The 12,990-nt window shown below is 44.9% G+C and overlaps 2 protein-coding genes across 6 annotated transcripts; both read left to right on the plus strand.

Moving 5' to 3' along the window:
- Positions 1-938: 938 nt before the first annotated feature.
- FAM136A (family with sequence similarity 136 member A) lies at positions 939-5,389 on the plus strand. Its single transcript, XM_059659508.1, has 3 exons — positions 939-1,125; positions 1,999-2,139; positions 3,962-5,389. Exons 1-3 carry the CDS (start codon positions 1,039-1,041, stop codon positions 4,148-4,150), a joined length of 417 nt encoding a protein of 138 aa, XP_059515491.1. The 5' UTR covers positions 939-1,038; the 3' UTR covers positions 4,151-5,389.
- A 1,453-nt stretch (positions 5,390-6,842) lies between these two features.
- On the plus strand, positions 6,843-12,949 carry SNRPG (small nuclear ribonucleoprotein polypeptide G). Of its 5 annotated transcripts, XM_059659512.1 has the most exons (5): positions 6,848-7,044; positions 7,824-7,846; positions 8,149-8,226; positions 8,709-8,833; positions 12,774-12,949. In XM_059659512.1, the coding sequence occupies exons 3-5, from the start codon at positions 8,211-8,213 to the stop codon at positions 12,822-12,824; spliced, it is 192 nt and encodes a 63-aa protein (XP_059515495.1). In that variant the 5' UTR covers positions 6,848-7,044; positions 7,824-7,846; positions 8,149-8,210; the 3' UTR covers positions 12,825-12,949. The 5 variants fall into 5 exon arrangements, with proteins under 5 accessions (XP_059515492.1, XP_059515495.1, XP_059515497.1 ...); XM_059659509.1 differs by lacking the exon at positions 8,149-8,226 and having other exon boundaries at positions 6,843-7,044; XM_059659510.1 differs by lacking the exons at positions 6,848-7,044; positions 8,149-8,226 and adding an exon at positions 7,074-7,359.
- The last annotated feature ends 41 nt before the right edge of the window (positions 12,950-12,990 follow it).

A 12,990-nucleotide genomic window follows, 5' to 3' on the forward strand; every position in this document is an offset into this window, starting at 1 on the left:
CCCTATATATATAAAATTTCAGAAAGGGAAAATGTAACCTTGTAGCGACGGAAAGCAGATCAATTGTTACCTGGGGTAAGGGAGTGAGGGAACAGGGGAGAAAGGGCAGAGACTGGGAAAGAGCAGGTTTGTTAAAATTCATCAAGCTGTACACCTAAGATCTGAGCATATTTCTGTACGTTAATTGTACGTATTGAATATGTGCTAAGAGTTGGAAGAGACGGAAGGAAGAGGAGAAGGGAAGGGAGTAAGGCAGTTGCGGTGCCCCGTGCAGGATCAAGCGAATAAGCCGTCGGTTCCCGGAGGCGGCTAGGGCGGGGTGCCCACGCCGGGAGCCGGCGGGGAAGGAGGGAGCAGGCGGGGCGGGGGAGCGGGCGGGGCAGGAGGGAGCGCGCGGGGCAGGAGGGAGCGCGCGGGGGCGGGGGAGCGGGCGGGGCAGGAGGGAGCGCGCGGGGGCGGGGGAGCGCGCGGGGCAGGAGGGAGCGCGCGGGGCAGGGGAGAGCGCGGGAAAGAAGGAATGGGCGGGGCAGGAGGGAGCGCGCGGGGGCGGGGGAGCGGGCGGGGCAGGAGGGAGCGCGCGGGGGCGGGGGAGCGGGCGGGGCAGGAGGGAGCGCGCGGGGGCGGGGGAGCGGGCGGGGCAGGAGGGAGCGCGCGGGGCGGGGGAGCGGGCGGGGCAGGAGGGAGCGGGTGGGGCAGGAGGGAGCGCGCGGGGCAGGGGAGAGCGCGGGAAAGAAGGAATGGGCGGGGCAGGAGGGAGCGCGCGGGGGCGGGGGAGCGGGCGGGGCAGGAGGGAGCGCGCGGGGCGGGGGAGCGGGCGGGGCAGGAGGGAGCGCGCGGGGGCGGGGGAGCGGGCGGGGCAGGAGGGAGCGCGCGGGGCGGGGGAGCGCGCGCGGCGTGCAGTTGCTCCTCTCGGCCGCCAGGCGGCGGCGTGGGCAGGGAAGGACGGCCGCGGTGACCCGGGAAGCGGCGGCGAGGGGGCGGGTCCGGGCGCGGAGTCCATGTGGGCGCCGTCGCGGCGCGGTGCAGCGCGGGGTCGCCATGGCGGACGTGCAGCAGCTTCGGGTGCAGGAGGCGGTGGACACCATGGTGAAGAGTCTGGAGAGAGAGAATATCCGCAAGATGCAGGTAGCGGGCGGGAGCCGATTCGAGGGAAACCCGCCGGTGCGGTCCGGCATGCTCGGCCCCTGCCCGCGACGCCCGGCCCCTTCCCGCAGCCGCCCCCTCCGCAGAGCCCAGTCGGGGCCCCTGGGGTGGCTGTGGCGCCCCCGGAAGCAGGCCTGGCCCTGGGGCAGAAACTCTAGCGCTTCGGCCGAGCCGATGAAATGTGTGCGTCCTCGCCAGGCTCAAGGCCGTTTATCGCCCCGGCCTGCACGGGGGTGAAGGGGGCCGGACCAGGGTTAGCGAGCCCCGCGGTGAGGTGTTGCCCCGCCACCTTCCCCTCTGGCCCGGCCCCTGTGCACGGGCGCTGCCCGCGGGGAAAGCCCAGCCCAGGTGAGAGACGGGAAGGCGAGAGCGCTCCGCCCCGCAGTGGCCAGGTCATGCCCAGGTCTCGGGGCACCGAGCGCTGGTTTATGTGTTGTTCCGCCTTGATCCCCTGATGTTTCGTGGTGTTGGTCCTGCCTTCCTGAAAGGATTGTGAGGTTCCCTTGCCATGAATTAATGGATGGGTTACCCCCTGGTGCAACTTAGATGACTAGGTTGCTGGCCTCTGAACTCTGTGGTATGGGCACCTGGTTCTCAGAATTTGGCTTCCTCTGACCCACCGCCACCTCCGTGTCCACCCAGCCCTGGAGGCAACAGTTGCCACTGAGATAGAAGCAAGAAGGCTATGAAACACTCTGCGAGGGACTGAGGATAGTTTTCCCGGTTGTGGTCTTAACGCCCCGATGGCTAGTCTGAGGAGAGGTGCAAATATATAGACCCCCCCCCCCCAGCCCCTGTTGCACTTCATTGGTCATCTCTGTCCCTACCTGACCGCTCTCTGCCCTCTCTTCCCAGGGCCTCATGTTCCGGTGCAGCGCTGACTGTTGTGAGGACAGCCAGGCGTCCATGCAGCAGGTGCACCAGTGCATTGAGCGCTGCCACGCACCTCTGGCTCAAGCCCAGGCCCTGGTTACCAGCGAGTTGGAGAAGTTCCAGGTGAGCAATGTCCCAGTGCTGTGGTCAACCAGCCTTCACCGAGTTTGAAATTTTGGACACAATACTGGAGATCGAGCGCTATATTTCCCATAGAAACCATGAGTTACGGAGGGAGTTCATAACCAAGAGCCCTATGCTTTTTTTTTCTGTAGTTACCAAATATAATATGTATGTGTACTGTATAGTACAGATCTATCTAAAACATATATTCATTCATTCATATAATAGCAGAATCCCCAGGAAAGTGGAATAGACTAGTCTTAAAGCGTACAGATTAGAGGAAGATCCTACCATCATCTTATGGATTTACACACTCTGGGTGTAGCCCCTACTTGCTACACACAGAAGGTAGCCCCCATGTTACTAAAGAGCAGTCATTTATATGAAGCGTTATTATTGCTGACTCCCTGCCTCACAAGCCCCTCTGAGGTCACTAGGAGTCCCCCAAATCCCTGTCTGGAGCAAAGGGTAGCCACAACTTCATTTTACTTCCTTCCTCTGAGTGTATTTTTCTGGAACTTGGGGGAAGCAGGGCCCATTTCTATTCAGTTCTTCATAGTCTGAGATTCTGTTCACATGGATAAATTATATCTAATGTGATACATTTTTATCTCTGCTACATGAAATTATTTAAAATTGCTGATAAGAATAATGTCTCCAAAATCATGAAACTCCAAAAGATTTTTGTGTTTATTTTGACACCTCATTTTATAAATAGGCTCTTTGAAATTTTGACTCCTGAACTGCTGTATAACATTTCAGCCCTCTCCACTCAGACTTACTCTTCTCCTGTGCCAGAACTGCTCTTGCCACTCCTCTCCATTGAGCTAAATCCAGTGGTCATTTCTCATTCCTCATCTCACTCAACCGATCTGCGTCATTTACACAGTGCATCACTTTTGCCCTCCTTGAAACACTTTAGTTGGCTACCAGGACACCTCACTTTCCTGGTTTTCTGCCTCTCTCCTTAGCCATACTTTTACGACCTCCTTTGCCGGCTTTTCCCCTTTCCAGCCTCTGAACATGGGAATCCCCAGGGCTGTTCTTGAACCTTTTTTCTGTCTAGTTCTCTGGTCTCATGGTTATAATTATCATTTATTTGCTGACAACTACATGTCTTTAGACCAACTCTAGTCCTGATCTCCAAATTCATATATCCAGCGGTTTCCTCAACATCTCCACTTATTTATTTTGTTGGTCTATCTACCCTTAGTGGAATATAAGTTCTATAAGGGCAAGGACTTTATCTGTTTTATTCATTGCTGTATCCCCCATTAGGAGAGTATCTGACACATAGAAGATAGTCAATAAGTAATTTTTGAGTGTTTTTCTATAGCAAGGACAGACATTAAATACTCAAGATGTTTATAAGTCTTTCTGTAATTGAGTAACTGGTCTCTAGTTACTTCTCACTTCCTGGAAAGAGCTTCTGTACAATTTATTCTGTCATTTACCTGCTTTGTAGTAATGCTTTGTCTGGGTCCTTCTGGTGCTACCCTTTGTTTCAGTCAGGATAATCCTGGTTAATTTCACCATAAGGTCTCTTTAATTCATCAGGATAATACATGTCAAGCCAAAACACAGCAGGTCTTCAAACAACGTCATCTGTTATAACATGGATAAGAAACCAGAGGAACTTGACTCCTGTATACAAATTAGCCTATGGTAAACTTGGCATCGTTATACATCGTTTCACTGAAGTTCCATGACAACCTTAAGAGAGGACTTACCTGTATGTAGCACAAGGCCTGGCATGTGATAAGCACTCGGTAAATAGAGGCCAACTTCTCAGCCTTCTCTGTTCTCTTCCTTCTTGCCGCAGGACCGCCTGGCCCGGTGCACCATGCATTGCAACGACAAAGCCAAAGACTCCATAGATGCAGGGAGTAAAGAGCGTCAGGTGAAGCGGCAGCTGGAGAGTTGTGTGACCAAGTGCGTGGATGACCATATGAACCTCATTCCCACCATGACCAAGAAGATGAAGGAGTCTCTCTCATCCATTCAGAAATAGCAGTCTTTGCCGTTGGCCATGGAGGCTGAGGGCAGGAACCTGTTTAAAATGAAGAGTGCGAATGTTGGTCTTTTAAGCAGTTTAGGGATGAAGAAATTAAGGATGGCAGCAAGTTTAAGGCATGTGTCACTTGCCTCTGGACTGGGTTCTTTTATGTTTATTCCTAGAAAGTGAAATGGGGGGAAAAACTGGTGCTAAAGTTTGGGTCAGAGAGTTTTTGAGGGCCTAAATTTTATGTGGCAAATGCTTATCCTGGCAGCAAGCATTTCCCTCAAATGAAGCCAGAGCCCTCTGAGGTACCGACAAGCTGACAGTGTCCTCTGACCTGCCAGTGGTCTGGTGGGAGGGGAAGGGAGGTGTTTCTGTTTGTTGCCAACCTCCTGTTTACCAGAAGCATTACCACACCATTGTCCATAAGCTGTGAAACAAAAGCCATGAGGTTACTAATTGAGAAGCGGAAAAACGGTTTCTGAGTATTGGTTTGGTTTGGTTTGGTTTGGTTTTAGGTACAAGGGCATAAAGTTCATTTAAGATGTGGAGTTGAGGGAGGTAGTTTGGATAAGAACTTGAAAAGGTTCCTTTGGATAGATATCGTTTCTGTCCCAGAGGCGGACATGCATTTAAATGCTCACACATTACACCTTTCAGCTCGGAAACCCTACAGAAACATGAGAGGCAATGTCACCCTGGACATGGAAGCAGACCTTCCTTCTCACTGGCTGCCGTGATGGGTCCTAAGCCTGTCTACAGCAAAGTGACGGGACCATCTTGCCGTGGTACTCCACCTTGAAGGGCAAGAGGGTTTTGATTGTGCTGTATACCAATATCCAGGAATAAACAGTGAGAGAGGAACTGTTGCTGCTTCATGAAGAGTTACGAACTACTGGATTTGGGGGAAAAACCTGGTTTTCAGGAATGAAACCTGAATCCAGTATCGCTTACGTAGCCCCCTCAAATAACAGAGCCCTACTGAGACAATCTTTTGGCAATAGGAAGATCAAGGGAGAAAAAAGAGGGGCAGCCCCCCATTACCAAATACCACTTTTGCCAGGCCCTTTGCAACATATAGTGTTCCTTCCCCAGCTCTGGCACCTTACTGTTTTGATAAGGAGCTGCTGTCTTTTTACCAACTTATTACTTGAAATGATAAAATAGCTTGTCTGTTTGCTGTTTCAAGACTGTGATATATTTTCCTAATGGTCTGGTTTTAAAAAATAAATAAGGTTTAATTTTCCTCTACTATTGTGTTTTTTATATCTGGGCAGTGAATATATAACTTTCTAAGAATGCTTTTCATTGTAATGTGTGAAATAAGTTTCTTATGAGGTCCAGAAGAGTGAAAATTATGTGTTATGTTTTGGATGCAGGACCTGGTTGTTGTAAATGGGAAAAATTTCAAGGGCAGACTAGGGCACTTTTACTTGAAGTCCATTAATGTACTAGTAAAAAGATAGAAACTACAAATAAAACTAAAAAAAAGATTCATTATCTACTAATATGTCAGGTTTCTAGTTTCAACTAAACACTAACAGTAGGAGGTAGAAAAGATACTGTTATGGCCCCTCGAGAGAAGATGCAGTGTCTAGGATTTTGAATAGCAAGAGAATACAAAATATATTTGTTTAACTAAGTCTTTACTATCATTGGCATTTCAGTACAGGGGTGGGCAAAATTAGGTTTACAGTTCATATGGAAAATACAATAATAAATAATAATATAAGAATAAAGACTGTTTCGTGTACTCACAACTATAAGTCTTTTTGCCCACCCCTGTAGAGCCATTCCTGAATATTAGGAATGAATTCAATTTTAAGAGAACCAGCCGGTACTTAGAATCACCAAGGCTTTTCTATTTTGGTCCAAGTCTTCTCTAATCCCTATTGTATTTCATTCATTAATGTGGATTCCCCTATTTTGGGTAACTTAACTGAGAACAAGTCAGAGACTACTTTTTACACTTAACACTTTTGACTTGAAAATCAATACCTCGGAGAGTTTGTGTGCTGTGCTTCATGTTTTATGTATGGGATCAAGGTACATCTCACATTTAAGTAGGGATCCGTAGGCAGTGTTGCAAGAATAGCAAGACCATCCCATCGGGAATCTACTTCCAGGCTCTGGATTCAAATTATTGGGAACCGAGGCATGTCATCCTATCCTGGTGCAGAGGTCACTAATTGCGATGTTAAACCCTAAGCTTAGCAAGCAATATGCTGTGGGAATACATTCCAAAAAATTATCAGGGGCCCACCTATCTAGAGCTTATTTTCATTTGCTAGACGTTAATAAAATAAACGACGCGATCCACTAAAATTAGGGATTAACGAGTGTTATTTAAAAGAGTTGGGACCTGCCCTAGCCGGTTTGTCTCAGTGGATAGAGCATCGGCCTGCTGCCTGAAGGGTCCCAGGTTCGATTCTGGTCAGGGGCATGTGCCTTGGTTGCGGGCGCATCTCCAGTGGGGGGTGTGCAGGAGGCAGCTGGTCGCTGTTTCTCTCTCATCGATGTTTCTAACTCTCTGCCCCTCTCCCTTCCTCTCTGTAAAAAAATCAATAAAATATAGTTTTAAAAAAAAAGAGTCGGGACCTGTATCTCAATCTTATGGACGAGAAAACGAAATCAAGGACTTCGCGAGGCCACACCCCTCTGCCCTGGCCAATCGCTGGCGACGCAACCGGAAGCTCGGGACTAGTCTACACGCTCAGGCTTCCCCTTAGTATCGCGAGGTGAAATGTGAAAGTTGCCGGCAACCGATTGGCTAACGGATCGGTGACGTCAGACGCAAAACGCCGGGCCTACCGCGGGAGCGCCAGAGCGGCCCCGAATTCCGTTTGGAAGTATCTTTCAGCTCGCTTGGCCACCATGAGCAAAGCTCACCCTCCCGAGTTAAAAAAGTAAGTACCTGCGGGGGCCGCGGGTGATTGGCGGCTTCTTTGTATGCCCCTCCATTTCCCGTCAGTGCGCCTGGCGTGCGCATTCGGGTCCTCGGCCGCGCGGGTCCCAGCCGGGGTCCCACGCTTCCGGGCCTGGACCCGCGCAGAAATCGCATTTTTGCTAGGTCGGCATGGTTACCCAAGGCAGCTTAGGCCCCTGGCTTTCCCCGATTTGGCCTAGGCCCTGGCCGAGGTCCCGGCCCCACGGCTCCCCCACGCTCTCCCCCGTGGCTTGAAGATCTCGAACCCTTTGTTAACCATCCTGTACTAGATCCGGTATAGTACTCTGCTGAGATGGGATTTTCGTGTTTAAATTGTTTAAATGTTCAGAATATGCAATTATTTTGCTAAACTATCATTATGTATTGAAGAATAAAACCTTAATATTAAAACACCACTTATTGTCTCAAATATAGCTATTGGGTTGGATGTGGTTTGATTACAACTTCTAATTTCTTCAAAATTTTGTTTGGTTTTCGAAGTAATCAAAATAAAATAAAATATTTGTTATTCTATTACGGCTATAAAATCCAGCCATAGGAAATTAGGTGAATATTGAACAACGAGAATGTTTTTGTAATTCACGTCAGTATAAAGACTCAATTTAATGTACATTAACTTATTTATTATCTTGCTTCTTCCCAAAATACATTGCTTTGTATAAGTACTAAATTTCGTTATTTCTATTGTGTAAATATAATTTTAGCAGTTATATAATCTTTATCTCCTTGCTGTTTCAGGTTTATGGACAAGAAGTTGTCATGTAAGTTTTCTTTTTTTGTTTTTAATTATTAAGTTGCTCTTTACAAATGTCTTGGCAGTATACAGTGTTTGGAGCAACTTTATAAAGATTCAAAGCACACAGGGCCTCTGATGAATGAAGCAGGTCTAGCAAAATCCTAACTAGACAGTTTTATTTGCCCAATTTTTGCAATTTAATAAATTGCACAGAACTTCAGGCTTTTCAAAAGTTTATATAAGCCCTCCCTCACTGTCACAAAATTAAAAGGATTTTTCTATTTTGTGATATTTGAAATTTTATCTTTTTTTAAAAAAAAAACAAAGGACATAGACAAGAACTAAAAATCTGACCTGCATAGTATTTGAAGTTTGTAAGGGTTAAGATCATGGCTTTAGAGATAGGTAAGCAACTTTCCGTTTGAATCCAAGCCCTTCCACACAATAGCTGTATAACCTTGAATCAGTTACTTTTAAAAGCCTTATACTTCAGTTCCCTCGTAAAAAGTTGGGATAATTCTACAGGATTCTTGTAAGTTTAAATGTGGAAGTAAATGTGAAGTGTTTAGCCCAGTGCTTAGCATATAGTAAGGATAGTGGATTGCACATCTCATGTACCTGGTTTTTACTCCACCTAATTTATTTTTATTTTTTTTAGGAGAGGGAGAGAGATAGAAACATTAATGATGAGAGAGAATTATTGGTCTGCTGCCTCCTGCACAGTGGGGAAGCAAGCTGGAAACTGGGCACACACCCTGACCCGGAATCAAACCGGGACCTCCTGGTTCATTAGTGGACGCTCAGTCATTGCGCTCCACCTAATTTTTAATGAATACTTGATAGTTAATGGACAGTTTTATTAAAACTTCACTTTCCTTTTTTTATAGTGAAATTAAATGGTGGCAGACATGTCCAAGGAATATTACGGGGATTTGATCCCTTTATGAATCTTGTGATAGATGAATGTGTGGAAATGGCAACTGGTGGGCAACAGAACAATATTGGGATGGTGGTAAGTAAAGATGTGACATTTCTCTTAAGAGATTTATTTTTCATTTGGAATTAGCATCAATTTCCCTCTATCAAAGTCTTGAACTAAACTGAAGTTAGGCAAATTACAGGCAACATTAGACTTTCCATCTTCCTTTGAGTTTAACACTTGGCAGTCATTCAACTGTGGTTAATATCCCAGTTACCTTTAAGTTAGATCTGCACTTAACTGGCAAGTTAGATTTGCATCTTACATAGAACCCTCAGAGGTCCTTGGACTTGAAATTGCTGTTGGAAGTCTTTTTTTTTTTTTTTTTTTTTTTTTTTTTTTTTTTTTAGCTTTATTCTATAATAGAAGCCCATAGTCAATCTTTATTAGAGAGCAGTAGGTCTGCATCTTAATTGCATCTTAGAATCATATTAGTTTGGGATGTAGCTTAGAGGGGTTTGTTTTTTGTTTGTTTGTTTTTTAAGTTCCGCAGATGATTGGAATGTAAAGTGAAGATTAACCACTGGTACAGAGCATTTACAATCACCTGAGTTTTCCCAAAAAAACAAAAACTAGATTCTACCCCAAAACAATTGAAGCTATCCCTAGTGGTGCTTTTTGTTTTGTTTTGTTATATTAAAATAGTAATGTGTAGTAAAGGTTAAGAACATGCTTATGACCTGGCCTGCATGTTTCAGTGGTTGAGCATCGATCAAGGAACCAAAGATCACCATTTGGATTCCTGGTTAGGGTACATGCCTGGGTTGCAGGCTTTATCCCCAGTAGGGAGCATGCAGGAGGCAGCCGATTGATGATTTTTCTCTCTGATTGGTGTTCTATCTCTCTATGCCTCTCCCTTCCTCTCTCTAAAAAATAAATAAATAAATATAGAAATAAAATATCTAAAAAAAAATCTTTATGAATTCTCAGATAATCTTGTAAAAATACAGATCCTAACTCATAAGATGGGGGGTGGAACCTGAGATTTTACATTTTTAACAAGTGCCCATTTGATGCATATCTGCCAGTCCGCCGATCATAATTTTATTTTTAATTATGTATATAATTAACCTGGATTTCTAGTTTATCACACCCAAATTTAAAAATAGTCAAGGTAAGCCCTGGCTGGGTAGCTCAGTTAGAGTATCGACCCAATATGTCAAGGTTGTGGGTTCATTTTTTTTTTTTTTTTAAATATATCTTATTGATTTTTTACAGAGAGGAAGGGAGAGAGAGAGAGAGTTAGAATCATCGATGAGAGAGCAACATCGATTAGCTGCCTCCTGCACATCTCCTACTGGGGATGTGCCCGCAACCCAGGTACATGCCCTTGACCGGAATCGAACCTGGTACCTTTCAGTCCGCAGGCCGACGCTCTATCCACTGAGCCAAACCGGCTTCGGCAATTTTTGATGTTTCTCAGCAAAACCCAGACTTTGAATCCCTCTCTTTGCCCAGCACAGGACAATATACACACTAAGTGGTAAGTCCAAGTTTCTTGGGAAAGTTGAATCAAAAAGGACAACTTAGCTTTAGCAAATCATAGAGCGTAGAGACCTCTATGAGGTGGTAAGAGTTTCTAGTTGTTAGACTTGATTTTTTTCCCTTTACCCCCTTTTTTAGTTTGAGCAATAGAGGGGTGTAATTTTTTTTTAATGACTTGTTCCAATATTTGTTACCGTTTGTTTCAAATATATTTTCATTACTGCATTTTGAAAAGTCCATCATCAGGGCTGGAAAAACAGCTTAGAGTCTGTAGGTATAAGACTTTCCCCCAGCCCTAACCGGTTTGGCTCAGTGGATAGAGCGTCGGCCTGCAGACTGAAAGGTCCCAGGTTCGATTCCAGTCAAGGGCATGTACCTTGGTTGCAGGCATATCCCCAGTGGGAGTTGTGCAGAAGGCAGCTGATCGATGTTTCTCTCTGATAGATGTTTCTAGCTCTCTATCCCTCTCCCTTCCTCTCTGTGAAAATCAATAAAATATATTTTTAAAAAAAAAAAGACTTTCCCCCAAGTTTCCTGTAATTCGACCTTCTCGGGTACATTCTCCTTGAGCTTCTATTTGACCTGATCTGGGTGTGACCTGATCTAGGTTATACAAGAATAAACTCTGTTTTGCATGCTCACAACTGTAAACCTACTTTTGCCAAACTCTTCACAGAAGCCTTGCGCTGGAGTTTGACTTATTTTTCTATCGCTCTTGAACTCAGTTACTAGCCATTTCATCTGAGCTCTCATAAGTGTTTGGCTATGTCAGGCACTAGGCTAGTCCTAGGGCCTTTTCTGTATAACTTCTCTTCTTGCCTCTAAACTATCTCCCATTCTCTTATACAGTTAACACTTGAACAACATGGGTTTAAACTATGCAGGCCCACCTATACGCTGATTTTTTTCAGTAGCTACAGTGTCCCTGGGTTTCACATCCACTGATTCAACCAACTATGGATTGAAAATACTGTTTTCGTGGTTGGGAATCCATGGATGTGGAGAGCCTTCTGTATGCTTTATTATATAAGGGACATGAGCATCTGTCGATTTTGGTATCTGCAGAGGGTCCTGGAAACGATCCCCTTTGAGGTATGACTGGGGAGTCAAAAGCTGTACACAGATTTTCAACTGTGAGAGCATTTGGCCCCCTAAGTCCGATGGTGTTCAAAGGTTGTCTGTCTATGCTGTTGCCAGAACTGGTCATTCCAACTGTGAAATTTTCAGTAGCACATTGTTGGTTTCTTGGTCCACTCCAAACACTTTTAAGATTGGCGTTTGAGGCCTTCTAAGATTGGGTGCAAACTATCTTTGTTTCCACTTCTTCATAATCTTTTACTGCCATTTAGATTCTTTCCTTATCCCCCAGATAAGATACAGAATTTCCTATTTTCTTATGAAAAATCTACCCAATTTTCAAAACTCAGCTAAAATGCCATTTCTTAGAGAGTCTGCTTTGCACAACTTTCATTCTGGTTTGTTTCCTAATTGATCTTCACCCAAAACTAATAACATGCATATTCTATTGCACTTATTTTCCCATTAATTTATGGATCCCTTAGGGCAGTGGTCAGCAAACCGCAGCTCGAGAGCCACATGCGGCTCTTTGGCCCCTTGAGTGTGGCTCTTCCACAAAATACCATGTGCGGGCCCACACGTACAGTGCAATTGAAACTTCGTGGCCCATGCACAGAAGTCGATTTTCAGACTGGGCGAGTCTTTTGAAAAAGTGGCATTAGAAGAATTGGGGGGTGTCGGTCGGTCAGGCGATGGGATACACAGCGTTGGGGAGGTATATTGTTTTGAGGTACGTTCGCTGAGGTCGACTCCTTCCAACTCTCCCATCCACACTCGTCTATCTGAAACAAGTATACAAGACAAGTGTGATGGGAAAGTTGGAAGGGGTTGACCTCAGCGAATGTACCTCAATCAGATTGAGGACGTTTTTAGCAAAGGCCAGCTTAGGAGTACCCTAGTTAACAATGTACCTACCTATATAGTTTAAGTTTAAAAAATATGGCTCTCAAATTTCAATCGTTGTACTGTTGATATTTGGCTCTGTTGACTAATGAGTTTGCCGACTACTGCCTTAGGGGCAGTGATGGGTATATTATTTGCATCCTGCTTATTTGTTAACTGTTTATTTCAAATGTATTTTCTTTTTTTTTTTTCTTTTTTTTTTCAAATGTATTTTCATTATTGCATTTTGAAAAGCAAATCCATCAGGAGGTGAAATGAGTCACTGGAGACTTGATATCTCAAAGGGGTAGTTGTTAGCCTTTGATCTAGATAACGTGCATCTCATTAAAAAGGGCTTATATGACTTCACGAGTGATTAAAAGACAAGTTATTTGGTATTCCTGTGGCTTGAAAAAAGCCTCAAACTGATATTTAATACTGCAAAACCATTAATGATTTGGTGAAAATTCTTTAATCATGGTATGTCTGTTAAATGACTGTGGCCTTTTTAAATTTACTTTTCTCTTAGGTAATACGAGGAAATAGTATCATCATGTTAGAAGCCTTGGAACGAGTATGAAGAATGGATGTAGTTACCAGAGAAATCAACTGCTCCCACATGTCCCCTCTCCACAGCACCTGTTTTACTACAATATGAAAATAGAGTCCAGTCCATTTTCACATTGAACTTTTGTTAAATAAACTTTTGTATTGGTCAAAAAATGCTTTCTCAGATGTTCTGAACT

The sequence above is a fragment of the Myotis daubentonii genome, chromosome 12, assembly GCF_963259705.1.
Source record: "Myotis daubentonii chromosome 12, mMyoDau2.1, whole genome shotgun sequence".
In the NCBI taxonomy this organism is placed as follows: domain Eukaryota; kingdom Metazoa; phylum Chordata; class Mammalia; order Chiroptera; family Vespertilionidae; genus Myotis; species Myotis daubentonii.

Bases quoted from the DNA above. Each gene is read 5' to 3' on its own strand.
- FAM136A (XM_059659508.1), top strand. From the start codon at position 1,039: ATGGCGGACGTGCAGCAGCTTCGGGTGCAGGAGGCGGTGGACACCATG. The intron at 1,126-1,998 runs GTAGCGGGCGGG...CTCTCTTCCCAG, and splicing joins AGAATATCCGCAAGATGCAG to GGCCTCATGTTCCGGTGCAG. The intron at 2,140-3,961 runs GTGAGCAATGTC...TTCTTGCCGCAG, and splicing joins GCGAGTTGGAGAAGTTCCAG to GACCGCCTGGCCCGGTGCAC.
- SNRPG (XM_059659509.1), top strand. From the start codon at position 7,013: ATGAGCAAAGCTCACCCTCCCGAGTTAAAAAA. The intron at 7,045-7,823 runs GTAAGTACCTGC...TTGCTGTTTCAG, and splicing joins CACCCTCCCGAGTTAAAAAA to GTTTATGGACAAGAAGTTGT. The intron at 7,847-8,708 runs GTAAGTTTTCTT...CTTTTTTTATAG, and splicing joins TATGGACAAGAAGTTGTCAT to TGAAATTAAATGGTGGCAGA.